This window comes from Sturnira hondurensis, unplaced genomic scaffold (assembly GCF_014824575.4).
Source record: "Sturnira hondurensis isolate 20B ecotype Veracruz unplaced genomic scaffold, ASM1482457v3 Scaffold0015056, whole genome shotgun sequence".
Classification (NCBI taxonomy): Eukaryota; Metazoa; Chordata; class Mammalia; order Chiroptera; family Phyllostomidae; genus Sturnira; species Sturnira hondurensis.
This window is the reverse complement of record NW_028087687.1, coordinates 217,073-230,287: the sequence shown is the minus strand read 5'-3', so window position 1 is coordinate 230,287 and position 13,215 is coordinate 217,073. Positions and strand designations below refer to the sequence as shown.

Below are 13,215 nucleotides of genomic sequence, written 5' to 3'. Positions count from 1 at the left end.
TCTACTGTTACCAGCATTAAAAGGACCTGTTTCCTGAAGTTTTATTTGCCACAAAATACAAAAATATCAAGATGAACTTACACTATTCTAAACAACAATGTAAATCTGGGGAGGAGGCATTTTATTTTATTTTTAATTAAAAACATTTTTGGATGGAGGACTTTACAATAAAGTAAAAAAAGAAACCCAAAGTATTAAAATTAAACCTATAAAATGCCACCTCTAATAATTCTAAAATAAATTACATTCCAGTTAAGTCCAGTTTTTGGTAGCAAAATCTTTCATCATCTGTTCTAGACATTTTGATTTTTTAAAAGTTCACTTTCTAGCCCCCAAACAGGTTTAGTAAGTTAATGAAAAGAAATGCAAAGGAAATTTCCACTGCTTGGGTATGTTTCCAGTAGCATCTTTTGCAGATTTGCAGAGAATGTGGTGCGCAGTGGCAGAAGGTGGCAATGCTGAGCTAGAAAACAATGCTGAGCTAGAGTCCAGTTCCCAGCGTTGTGACTGAAATCTTCCGTAATCCACAGCCCAGGGACCCCAAGTTGATCATTACAGACTTTATTAGAGATACATAAAGTAAAACTCTGACAAGCCTAACCTTTAAACTAAATGTTTATAAAACAACGGAAGGTTATTCAATGAATTTCAACAACCACCCACTTTACAGCATGCCACCACACCGGTCAGTGAGGAACTGTGTCCGACAAAACGATTAAATGCAAACCTTTTTTAAAGGGCTCAATGAGAGAGAAAGGTCCATGCAGCTTACCATTCCTCAGGAGAGCAGCCATAATCCTCGGGCTCGGGGACATGGCTTCAGGAAGCAAGGAGGAGGAAGAAAGAGGAAAAAGAATCACAGCAAGGCTGGAAACATCAAAGTGTATACAAGGGAACTACGAAAAGATGGATCTTAAAATCAGTTAAGAACATGGATCTTTAGCTGATTCTGAAAGAACAGCAGTTAGTACAGTAAGTAGTATGACGATTTACATAAATCAGCAGGTTTACAAAGTCATTCTATAACTGAATAGCCAGCTTGCCTCTTGAACATGAAATTTACTGATTTTATGCACAGAATCCAGGATTCAGTGGGAAACATTTAAACTTAGCCGTTTAACTCCAAAGCCAACAGAAAATTTATCACATGCTATATAATGAGAACAGTGTTTTAATGAAACAAACACGCTAATGCCCAGGAACAAACTGTCACACTGTTAAAATGTAGTTTAGCAATAAATGTGACTATCACGAGGTTCCCTAAGCGGCCGTGTTAAAGTAAATTTAACTACATTTACATACATTATTAAATGGTACCACTTCAAGATGGACTCATTTCCAGAAAACTTCCCTTAAACCATAATTCAATTATCTCAGACAGAGGCCCATTCACCAACATGCCACCCCACCATCAGCTCCTGTGAGCACGTGCAAAGTTTGATGTCCAGCTTTTATTTTAACTGGCCACTCATATACTCAGTCAGATTTTCTTTTATGTATATATGTATTGTTTCTTTTTTTGCTGTTCATTTCTCCCAGTTTCACTGATACATTACTGACATATAACACCGTGTTTAAGGTATATGTGTTGATTTGACACATTGACGTGTTGCGAAACAAGGACCACCAAAGCATTAGCTAACACCTCCATCTCCTCATCTATTTATCATTTTTTTCTGTGGTGAAAACATTTAAGATTTACTGTCTTAGCAACTAAAGCAGATTTTCTCATCTCCCATTTCTTTCATTATATATGTCCATTCAATCCTTTTCTTTAAATTTAATGTATTAGATACAGGCAATTTTTTTAAAATGCCAAGTTTAGTACAAATGTAAAATCATTGTTATTTTTGGCAAATGTACAACAATTAACTTCACTGGAATCCTATCATTCCCCAAGTGACCATTCCATTCTCTCTACCCTTCCAAGCTGGCCATGACACGGCCTCATTGTTGCAAAGCACCGTACCATCTTCACGCCAGTCACAATGGAGGCAGTCCCTTCAACTCCCTTTCTATTCTCTCTCCTATCAAAGGACTTTCCTAGAGGCTAGAGAGGCAGGGCTAACCATCCCCTTGTGCGATGGAATCCCAGAAAAGGCAGTGGCCTTTTGCAGTGCTTAAGGCAACCAATTCCAACCAACCTCAAGGCTTAGACTCCAGACTGGACGAGGCAGGGGTAGGGGTTGTGTTACCTGAGCAAAAACACCGTGCCAAGGTCCTGCCATGGTGCACAGGTGCTGAACAGCAGCCCCCTGATCTCACACACCTGACTTGCTTCTCCAGTTGGGCAGCTTAAAAACCAAAGAGCTCAAGGCTCAGGGTCCGCCTCCCCCAGTGTGACTCAGCCCTGGCAGTGTGATGAGTAGCAGGTTGTCCCCACAGGGCTCCTGGCCATTGGGCCTGTCTGCAGGAGTTTCCCAGCGATCACTGCCAGGGGGCGGTGTGGGGAAATGAGCTGAGAAATTAATTCTTTTTTGATTCTCAGCCAGCAGAGTTGTGTCTGCGCTGCTGCCTGGCTGTCTGCCTTTGTTTTCATGTCAGTGCCGTTACATCTGCCTGGTAAGTTCCTCACTTAGACCCATTCTTAGATCTCGGCTCGAGTATCACTTTCTCAGGGTGCAGTCCCTGACCCCCCTAATTAGATCAACCCCAATCCCAGACTCATATAGACCTTTGTATTGTGCAAGGATTTTATATCTGTCTTTATGATTACTTAACACCCATTAACCCCCAATTAGATTATCAGCAGTAGGGGGTAGGGGTTGGGAATCACGGGAACTTTTGCTGATAATTTATTGCCCCATCATCTAACGAAGTGCTACCTACACAGAAAAAGATAACATTCGTTGAGGTAGGTGAATAAGGCAATTGATGGTGTTCACCCAGCTTTCAACACCAGTCACGGTGAGGAGTAAAATAAATTTACTGGTTTTAATGTAGATAGGGGGCTAATATTAACGTCACTGTGAGGTTTCTCATGATGAATCTCTTCTTGGTGTTAAAGTAGTAGATCTTTTCTGCAAACATATTGCTAAAGAAAATATTGTCAAGAAATTGAAAACTTATTTGAAAAAATCATGAAGGAGAACTTCTCCAATCTGGCAAAGGAAACAGTTTCCCAGGAAGTCCCAGGAAGCTCAGAGAGTCTCAAAGAAGCTGGACGCAAGGAAGCACAGACCAAGGCACATTGTAATTACATTATACAAAGTTAAATAGAAGGAGAGAATCTTAAAAGCAGCAAGAGAAAAAGAGACAGTTACCTACAAAGGAGTTCCCATGAGCCTATCAGCTGATTTCTCAAAAGAGACCTTGCAGGCAAGAAGGAGCTGGAAAGAAGTATTGGAAGTCCTGAAAGGCAAGGACCTGCATCCAAGATTACTCTATCCAGTAAAGCTTTCATTTAGAATGGGAGGGCAGATAAAGTGCTTCTCAGACAAGGTCAAGTTAAAAGAGTTCATCATCACCATGCCCTTATTGTATGAAATGTTAAAGGAACGTATCTAAGAAAAAGAAGATCAAAACTATGAAAAGTAAAATGACAACAAACTCACAAATATCAACAACTGATCCTAAAGAAACAAAAACAAAAACAGATTAAGCAAACAACTAGAACAGGAACAGAATCACAGAAATGGAGATCACGTGGAGGGTTATCAGTGGGGAGAAGGAGCGGGGAGAATGGGGGAAAAGGTACTGGGAATAAAGAGCATAAATGGTAGGTACAAAATAGACAGGGGGAGGTTAAGAATAGGATGGGAAATGGAGAAGCCAAAGAACTTATATATTTTATCCATGGATGTGAACTAGGGTGGGGCGGGGGAGGGGAAATTCTGGTGGGAGGGGGGTGCAGGGTAGAGAAGGATTAAGGGGAGGAAAAATGGGACAAGTGTACTAGCATAATCAATAAAATGCACTAATAAGGAAAATATTGTCAAGTAAAGCCATTCACATACTATAACTCATACATAAAGACTGCTTTTAAGAGCATTCATTTTTCACTTAAAGGAAAAATGTCTATGAAATGATTTTAATACTGATTAAATGACTTCCTGATACAAAAATCCCTATTGAAGGTTGCTTAATGGGGTTTGTTTAACTTTAGAGATCACACACTTTTCAGCCTAGTCTAGCTCCTCAGCTCATTTTAAGAGAACGGTCTAATTTATCAACAAAGGTGGTACTGAGACTATAGCCTAGAATATTCACTATATTGAAAATTCGAGTCATTGAACATAAACCTACTCCTTGCATTCAAGTAACTGATGAATCTGACTTATTTTCTATAGGAAGCAGTTTGCTATAATTTAATTGATTAACAGTAGCTATCTAGTTTGGAAGGGGTTAAATTTATAAATGACATTATAATTCATTTACATTTAACTAAAAAGATCTAATACATTTAAGCACGCTGTCTCTGATACGAACTTGATCTCTACAAAAATAATCATGGTCTGTGTGTGCAAATCTTTTTATTTCATTGCCCGTCGTAAATCCGATGTGGAAGAAAGGTTACCTGAAATGAGAGGCACTTAAGAGTAAATTTTGAAGTGCTGTTTTAAGAATTAAATACTATCTTCTAACACTAGGCAAAGGTTATACTACCAAGAGACTGGCCTGGTCCTTCAAACTGATGAAAGCAGGAGAACTGACCTTTGACTCTCTAGGGTGAACCACACTTCACCTCATTTCCTCAACGCGTGGAAAAAGCATCAGCTCTGAAACTGTTGCCCCAAAGGCATTTGTTAGTATGTGAAAGTCTGTTATTTTTCTTTGTTTTGCCACATCCCGGGGGGGATAAACGCCATGCTTTCTTCTGCTGGAGCTGGGAGTGCACCTACCTAATAGTCCCCCATATTAAACAAGTGTTAAACATAGCTGCTGGGCAAATGGGTGGGTAAAGCATGTGATTTCCCTGTCTGGACTCCTACCAGCCAAGAGTGCCCGGAGGAAAGTCCCACAGAGAGCTGGCTGACAGTAATTACTTTTTCCTGTGGAGTACGGCAGAATTAAGTAATGGTTTCTCTACAGCTTTGTGTATTAACAGCTCTCTATAATGCTGACATTCTGACTGTCCAGCAGAGTGTTGGGAGGGTGTTAATAAAAAGTCAGTCATGGTTAAGGATCCTAAAATCACATACACAACCAATACATGATTATCGGAAGCAGCTTAAGAACTAGCTTCCCTCAACAAGGCATCTGGAATGTGTGAAAGCATAATACAACACTGCAACACCCAGAGAAGAAACACATTTCTGTTTATACAGGGAAATTTGCAAATATGTTAGCATTTTATAACTGTGAAAAACTAATAACTCCAGAACTGAACTCAGATCAGTGGGGGTTGGCCAGGAACAAAGGGATGTAGAAATTTTGCCCTTTTTCTGGGGCCCTTTGCTGCCTCCAGTCCCCACCCACCTGTTCACCTCACCTTACTCCCTTCCCTTGATATATAAAAGGCATGAATTTTGAGTCCTGTTAGGATTTTTATGGTAGAAGGAGGGGCCAGAGGGGAAACGAAGGCAGGGAGGAGGTGGGACATAGGTCCCGCCCACTGACTCAGCAGTCCTTGAAATCCTACCCACCGTTTCCACTATCTGGGAAAGAAAACTTTTGAAACTGCTTTCACTCCAAGGCCTGAAAGGCTGAAAAAAAGGGTTCATAGTGCCCAAAGGAAGAAGCCCATTAATACCTTTGGGTACCCAGGCCCCATTCTGGAAAGCTGGCACCACCTTTACCTGTCAATCAATATCTAACCTCTTCCCCCTCCCCCGTCCAGTCAACTACATAAGTCCTCAGCACAAAGGAGTCTGGGGCTTGGCCCTCTTGGCTCTCTGGCCACTGGGCCAGGCTGCCCGGCCTCAGGCCACTTGACCTCTGGCCACTGTGCACTTACCACCCCAGCCCTCACCCACTGGCCTTTGGTCACCCTTACCTTTGCCATCCTTACCCTGCTTCACCCTTAACCTATGCCTTTCCCCCTCCCCACCCCCACCTTAGCTAGGCTGTTCTCTTCCAGGAGAACAGATCACCAGTAAACCCTGCTTGCACACTAATAGACTTGCTGATCCTCAATTCTTTAGTGCTGCATTGGCGAGAAGAACCAAGTTTCCGGGAGTTTCTCCTATGACTGGATGGATTTGAGAATTAATCCTATCACCTTCTCTAGCTAGGCCTCCTAGATCAATAAACCCTTCCTTTCTTCAAATCCTGAAAAAAAAAAAATNCACTAATAGACTTGCTGATCCTCAATTCTTTAGTGCTGCATTGGCGAGAAGAACCAAGTTTCCGGGAGTTTCTCCTATGACTGGATGGATTTGAGAATTAATCCTATCACCTTCTCTAGCTAGGCCTCCTCGATCAATAAACCCTTCCTTGCTTCAAATCCTGAAAAAAAAAAAATCATCTGCTCTCACCATGATCATTTTAAAGAGTTTGGAATATTTGAAAAGAATTACCCAGAGTCACACGATGAATTAGTGACAAAGCTACTATTAGAACTCAGATTTTATGACTACACCTCGACATTCACAGAGGTGTTTCCCGAGAGGAAATTTGTTTCACTGAAAACTTAATCTGATGACAATTCTTAACTCAAATACTACTTTAATATCCACCAGCCTCAAACCCCTCTACCACAGTATAGTTAATCACAATATCGCCAAAAGATACAGGAAGGACGCTGTTCTTTAGAACTACCACATGACAGTGTCTAGGGCCTTGTTCTAAGAATTAAAACAAAAACAACCCTGTTAAAATGCAGAAGGAATGAGTACCTAGGTATCATTCTGGTTTTTTGTTCTGAGAAGCTCACCATCAATATGGCTAATTTGAAAAACTTGCTTATTCGACCAGAAACTGGACCAAGTTAAAAGAGACGGCGATGATCAAACAGCTCACTCTAATCATCACATTTATGAATGAATGAATGAATGCAGAATTTGTGTGAAAACAAACATCACCATAAATCCACCAGCAAGTATCATACCACAAACTCTAGAACCTCAACAGGCCCTTCCTCCTCTGGGCAGGGGTTACCATGGGTCCAACATGCACCACGTCCAGAGTGGGCTGCGCCTCTCCCACCCCGATGGTGAGGTCTGTAGCAATTTGGGGGTTGCAGTGAGCAAAGGCTCTTTGTCTAAGATCATTAGGAGATCTTCACATAGAGAGGGAAACACACAATGGTGCCCAACCCTAGAAACAGTATGCACGCTTCTCAAGGTAACAGCCTGGCTTTACCATGTGAAAAAGCCATGCAGCCAAATGTCTTTCTAACTTCACAGTGTGAAGCCATTTCTGGTCACATTTCCTGCTAACCCAAGGAACAAGGCCATCTGCCTCCACTCTTTCTCTTTGCAGACCCTGGGCATGGGGGTCACCATACACTTTCAGAATTTCTTACCAAATGGTTATTTACTTATGATTTTAACCGAGGCATTTTCAAAATTCAATACACTCTTTTTATACTAGCTCAGTGCCTGGAGGCAGAGTGTGAGTGGGCAGAGTGGGTACCTGCCAGACAACCCACAAGCAAGCGTGTTGGCTTGCACGGTTAAGGGGCTGATATTTCCTAGTCTCACCTGCGTGGACCAAGGTGGTTGGAGAACTTGATAACAGCACAATTCAAACAACAATGAGGGGGTTTCACTTTTTGATCATGTCTTCTTAGGAAATGCAGAATTTCTCACTTTACCCTATAAAGTATCTTAAAAAGAAGGCTTTTGAACGTTTCAGGTAGGCACACCTGGCCGTAAGAAATAAATGAGTGCTCAACAGAACATTCTAAGGGACATGAACACCCTGGTGAAGGTTTTTGATGATACTCATTATGCTCCGGATGTAAGTGTTACATCCCTACTTCTTTCACACCATCAGAAATTTAAATTGTTCTGTGTCTCTAAAGAGGAGAGGCGATAAAAGAGAAAACAAATCAAAGGACTAAGTATCAGAGAAACGACTTTTTAAAACTTGGGTACAGGAAAACTGCTCAAGGACAGGCTCTCTGTTCCCACCACCTGGCAGCTGCGCTCTGACTTCCCGGTGACACGGAGGGAAGCGCACCTGTACTAGAAAGAGACCTTCGCAGTTCCAAACACCGAAACGTTAGTGAGCAGCCCGCCCGCACGGGTAGTTCCAGATGAAAAACAACGCCTAAATATAGAACACAAGACCATACGTCTCTGCTGAAACAACTGCTTTCAAGATTAAAAAATATTCTCCACTAAAAGAACCCTCAAACTGTACCGAAATGTTAGCCCCAATTAAAGGTGCATTTCATGTTCTATTTAAAGGGAAAACACTTACCCATAAGCAACTCCAGCTATGGTGCACTTCTTAAACTGCATTACATTGCACGTCAGAGTACCCGTTTTGTCAGAAAATATGTATTTTACCTAAAAAAAAAGTTTAAAATTTCTCACTAAATTTCAGAAGTCTTTTCATGCCAGTCTCTTATGTGGGGGAGGAACTCTTAAATTATTCTTTTTATCAATTTTGTTACATCGCAGGGGCACAATGGAATGCTATTAACTGACTTCTGTATGCATATTAAGGGATATGTTCCACTATAATTTCTCAGTATTTTAGCATTTCATGTATGAACAGTGAAGACTATCAAGATATCAGAAAACTATGGTCATACAGAAATCTGCCTTAATATGGTCTGAATTTCCACGAGAAAGTAATTTTAGTGTTCCATGACATTTACAGAGCGCTAAAACATTGATCAGCATTTCTCCACATATTGGGTTGGCCAAAAAGTCTGTTAAGTTTTTTCCATAGAATAAAAGACACATTTTTCATTTTCACCAACAACTTTGTTGATTTGGATATTCTGAGTATCCAAATTGATTCTGAGTATTGGCTGTCTCCCGCATGGAATAATGTTGATTATTCTCAAAGTTAATGTCTTGAATTGATCGCTCTCAACATCACCTGGGCTACCTGACTGTAAAGCATCGATCGTCCAGGAAGAAATCTCCGGCACAAGACTCCCCAAACTACTTTTGACACGTTCGATCAGGCAAATCACCCTCTCCTTCCACTGCATACATCTTTATTTTTTGCATTTCAGCTATGTTTTTACCTTTCTCAAAATAATAAAGCATAATATGCCAAAAATGTTGTGTATTTTCTTCCATCTTCAATATTAAAATGGCTACACAAAAATCCACCAACTTTGATAAGTTTTTTTTTAAATGCACGCTGATACGACAGCTGTCAACTACAACCTGACACAATTGTTTTGAATGAAGGTAAAGACAACTAAGTGTTACTAGAGCCGTCTTATGGAAAAAACCAACTCATTTTTTTGGCCAACCCACTCACAACTGTAGACAGGTGATGGCTTCTGAAATTAACTTCATACAACATCTGAACTGGATAAGGAAAAGGATAATTCTGGTCCAAGTGCTCTTTGAAAAACGAGAGTTAGCAAATGGCAATGGTATAAAAAAAGAAGAATCTTTTCTTAGCCAGTATAGGGTGGAGCAAATGTAGGTTCGCAGCTGTTCACATGGAAAACAACATAATAATTAATAAACAATAATATAAGAATAAACTGTTTTGTGTACTCACACTGTAAACCTACTTTTGCCCTACCCTCTGTGTATAAATGGGTTACGAACATACACATTTGTGTGACTACTGTATGAATCATAAATCTAAGTTTCCTGTTTGAGACCATTACACTTCAATTTACATAACTTTACCGATCAATTGAACCTATTCTTCCTTTCTGGGTATAAAAGCTATGAACGATTTTGAAACAATTTATAATGCAAAAACTGCCAATGTTTTGCTACTTGTCAGATCATGTACTGAAGGACATCTCTCAGTGCAACACCTTATTTAAGAATAACATGTGCTCTAAATATTTTTAAAACTTCATTTACTAAAAATTAAAATTAATAGTTATGTACTAATATGCATTTATACTGATTATTCAACAAATTAGAAAATGAAAAGCTGTCAATTCATAGGAATTAGCCACATATGGCAGAAACGGCCATGAACCCGACCTCCATGACGGTACATCAATGAGAACTTCCGTTTACCTGGCCAAGCTCCTCATTCAGGTTAGATGTTCGAGCCATAGCAGCAGTGTCTGTGGGTTCATAGTGCATGTCGAGATCCTTTTTAAAAATAAAATAAAATAAATCATCGAATGCAGCTGGTGACATAAGATAGACAGAAATTTTATTTTAACTGGTAAGCTTTGTACACAATCATTCTCATCTCTTGCCATCTCTGTCCCATTTTGGCTGATTTCCATGAGCAGGACCCAGCACAGAACACTGTCCCACAGTCAGGGCAGAAGAGTGTGGCAGTTAGACTGTGTCTCTGGAATCCAGGGAACTTGGTTCACTGTCATCCCAACATTTCCTAGATACTGAAATAACTGTAGAGATTGCATAAAATAATGTATTTCCTGTGGTGTCTGACACAATGTAGCGCTTACTTAATGTGAGCTAAAATAACAGCAACTAAATATTGATAAACTAATTACAACTTCACATCTCTGGGAAAACAACCTGAAATATTTTATCTGGTTGAACTTTCTTGGCCAACTTTCTCACACTGTATACACCTGAAAGTAAAATGAGTACATCCTCAAAACCCAAAGAAAAATGTGTAGTTTTCATACCAATCCGTAGTTATTTTAGACCCAGAATCATAACTATGAATCAGACAAAAATTAATCTACTGGGCAGATCTACTGGGGCTACTGGGCAGAACCAGAACCAGAAGGGGGCAGTTATTTATCATCCTTCCACCCAAAGAATAAGCTGCCTGGTGAGGGCCCAGCTCTCCCGTCAGGGATGTCCCGAAACCTCAGCACATTAGACAGGCGGTTGAAAGGCCTACCGGGTTCACTCAGCACTAAAACGATGTAATTATTTCAAGCAAATATAATTTTTGGAAATCCAAATAAAATAATAATGTGATTGGCTATTTGGTTTTTACAATTGTGTTATATTACTCTTTCTTATTATAAGTGGAAAATCTTCAATAACTTTTAATTGTATTTATATGAATTTTATTACACAATTTTTCAATAACGTATTCCCTGCATGAAATGAGCTATGCTTGCAGCCCATTTTAGATTTCTGAATTATACTGATCTTTTACGGGATTAAGGGATTAGCAGTGGAGATGGGTAATTTACTACGGGAAGATAATAAGCAGTTACTAAAGTATCATCTGTTATAGTTCCAAAAACCCTAATATTGTTCTTAGTAAAAAACTTTGAAGTGATTTAAAAAGAAACATCAGAAGATAATACCAAAATTTCTCAAAACAAAAGAAAAATTAAACTTTCAGGCAGACCAGGCCTAGTGATTTATTTAATTTACATGAATTTATTACTTTTAACTTTGGTAACAATAAAACTGAGAAAGAGCAACATATTTTATAAACAATACATTTAGGAAAGAGATGTCCAGCGCATGTTCCTGAGAATCAAAAAAAAAAAAAATTTAAGGAAAAATTCAAGCACAGCTGAAATTGTTTATAGTGTGGTAAAATAAACTACATAGATGTATAAAACATGATGGACACTCTGCTTGTTACAAGTAGTGAATACAGTATTATTTTTAGGGCACTCAAGTGTTTATGAAGCCGTCTGCTATGTTGTGAAATTCCTTTGATGTATGTAACCGCTGGGAGATGCAGGTAAAGCATGTCCATCATGGCTACGTGAGTGTCCGAGGCCATCTGTCTCAAAGAAGTTGACTGGCTCCCCAGAGTTCACACAGCTAGTGAACCACAGACCTAGAACTACAATCCAGGGGTTTTTAACTCCACACCCCATGGTTCTCCTTTTCCCGAGGACCACAGTGTAACTCAAAATAAGTTTCCAAATAGAGACCTATTTTCTCCAGAGGTCTGGTCCATAGACATGTGTGATGTTGTGGTGAGAGACTTTGTTACTGACTCTCACATGTCAAGTGAGTTTATTAGAATTATATTAGGCTCAAAACTACTTTGAAATGTTATGCTGTACTCAGTTAAAAGGTAAGGTACAATTAAGATTTTTTTTTCCTTTTGAGAGATCAAAAGACCCTATCAGGAAAAAAAAACCATGTTTAGAGTGATAAAAACAATAATGATTCATATTTACCCAATTTATGAAGTATGCCTGAGTAAATTTCACCACTTCCAATGTAACCAACAAGCTGATAGGAATGAGATTATTGAAAAGGATGATGAAGGTCAAGAAATTCAGCCCAAAATTATTAGCGCCACCATCTATTGGGGAAGATGGGAGGAAAAACATTTATGGTTTCATATATTTTATTTTGCGTTGACCAGAACTTCATGCATAACAATTTTTTTTCATATTGTATAAGCACATCATAGATAGTTGGGGAGAAAAACTGTGTTGCCAACATCCTGATTCTCAAACACATTCTTCCGGATGCAATAGCATTATGTGTATTCAACATGGTGTTAATCCTATTAAGAACTGCATAATGGTACTAAAAAGTTAAAGTGCTGTTAAGTATTTCAAATTCCGTTCCAGACACAGAGTTTACATACTGTAAAGACAGGGCTAAGAGTTCATAAAGGAAACATCTTAGCTGGGTAGAAACACTTTTAGGTAAGTTCTCAAAAAGCCCCTCTAATTTAAAGCGTGCCTTGAAAGCAAGCACGTAAAACAGGACCAGGAAACTAACCCAAACAGCAAAAACAACACAGGGCTAGACCCGAGGTAAATCCAGCCCTAGGTAAATCCCACTGTTCCTTTTTAATCATGACAATAAAGCCGTTAGCTCAGACACAATGTAAAGCCTGTGAAGAAACAAACTGACGGTAGTTGGAACAGTTTTAAAGTCGAAACAGTAAATCAATGGCTGTTAAAAAAAAACAAAACAAAACTTGGAATAGCTGCAAAGCCAAGTGAACGTAATAAAAAACAAGTAAAAAAATCAATTTTTGCCATGAGATTTTACTAGACCTTATCTTTACACTTTTGAAAATTAAGTATTTTATTGGTTAAGGACTCATCAAAAGACCATGCATACTTACTTCCCAGAAAGGTTCAGGGGCATTAAACTCACAGGCCCCAAAAGGAGACGATTTCCTAGCACACGCCCTCAAACAAGGTGGCCATCAACATGGAACTCACCGCATTCATGAGTTCAAACGAAGGCACGTTCAATTTAAACGTGTTAAAAATATGGAAACTACTTTTGGTGGTTTAAATATACA

The 13,215-nt window shown here is 39.4% G+C and overlaps 1 protein-coding gene across 4 annotated transcripts in view; it reads right to left on the bottom strand.

Moving 5' to 3' along the window:
• The window catches only part of ATP8A1 (ATPase phospholipid transporting 8A1), a 215,101-nt gene that overhangs the window by 130,925 nt on the left and 70,961 nt on the right, over window positions 1-13,215 (bottom strand). For 3 of the 4 annotated variants that reach the window (XM_037064230.1, XM_037064231.1, XM_037064234.1), the window contains 4 exons: window positions 12,125-12,252; window positions 10,059-10,136; window positions 8,308-8,396; window positions 773-817 (listed from right to left, as the gene is read on the bottom strand). In XM_037064230.1, the coding sequence (XP_036920125.1) occupies window positions 773-817; window positions 8,308-8,396; window positions 10,059-10,136; window positions 12,125-12,252 (340 nt within the window). The remainder of the gene's footprint in view (window positions 1-772; window positions 818-8,307; window positions 8,397-10,058; window positions 10,137-12,124; window positions 12,253-13,215) is intronic. The other variant, XM_037064233.1, reaches the window with a different exon arrangement.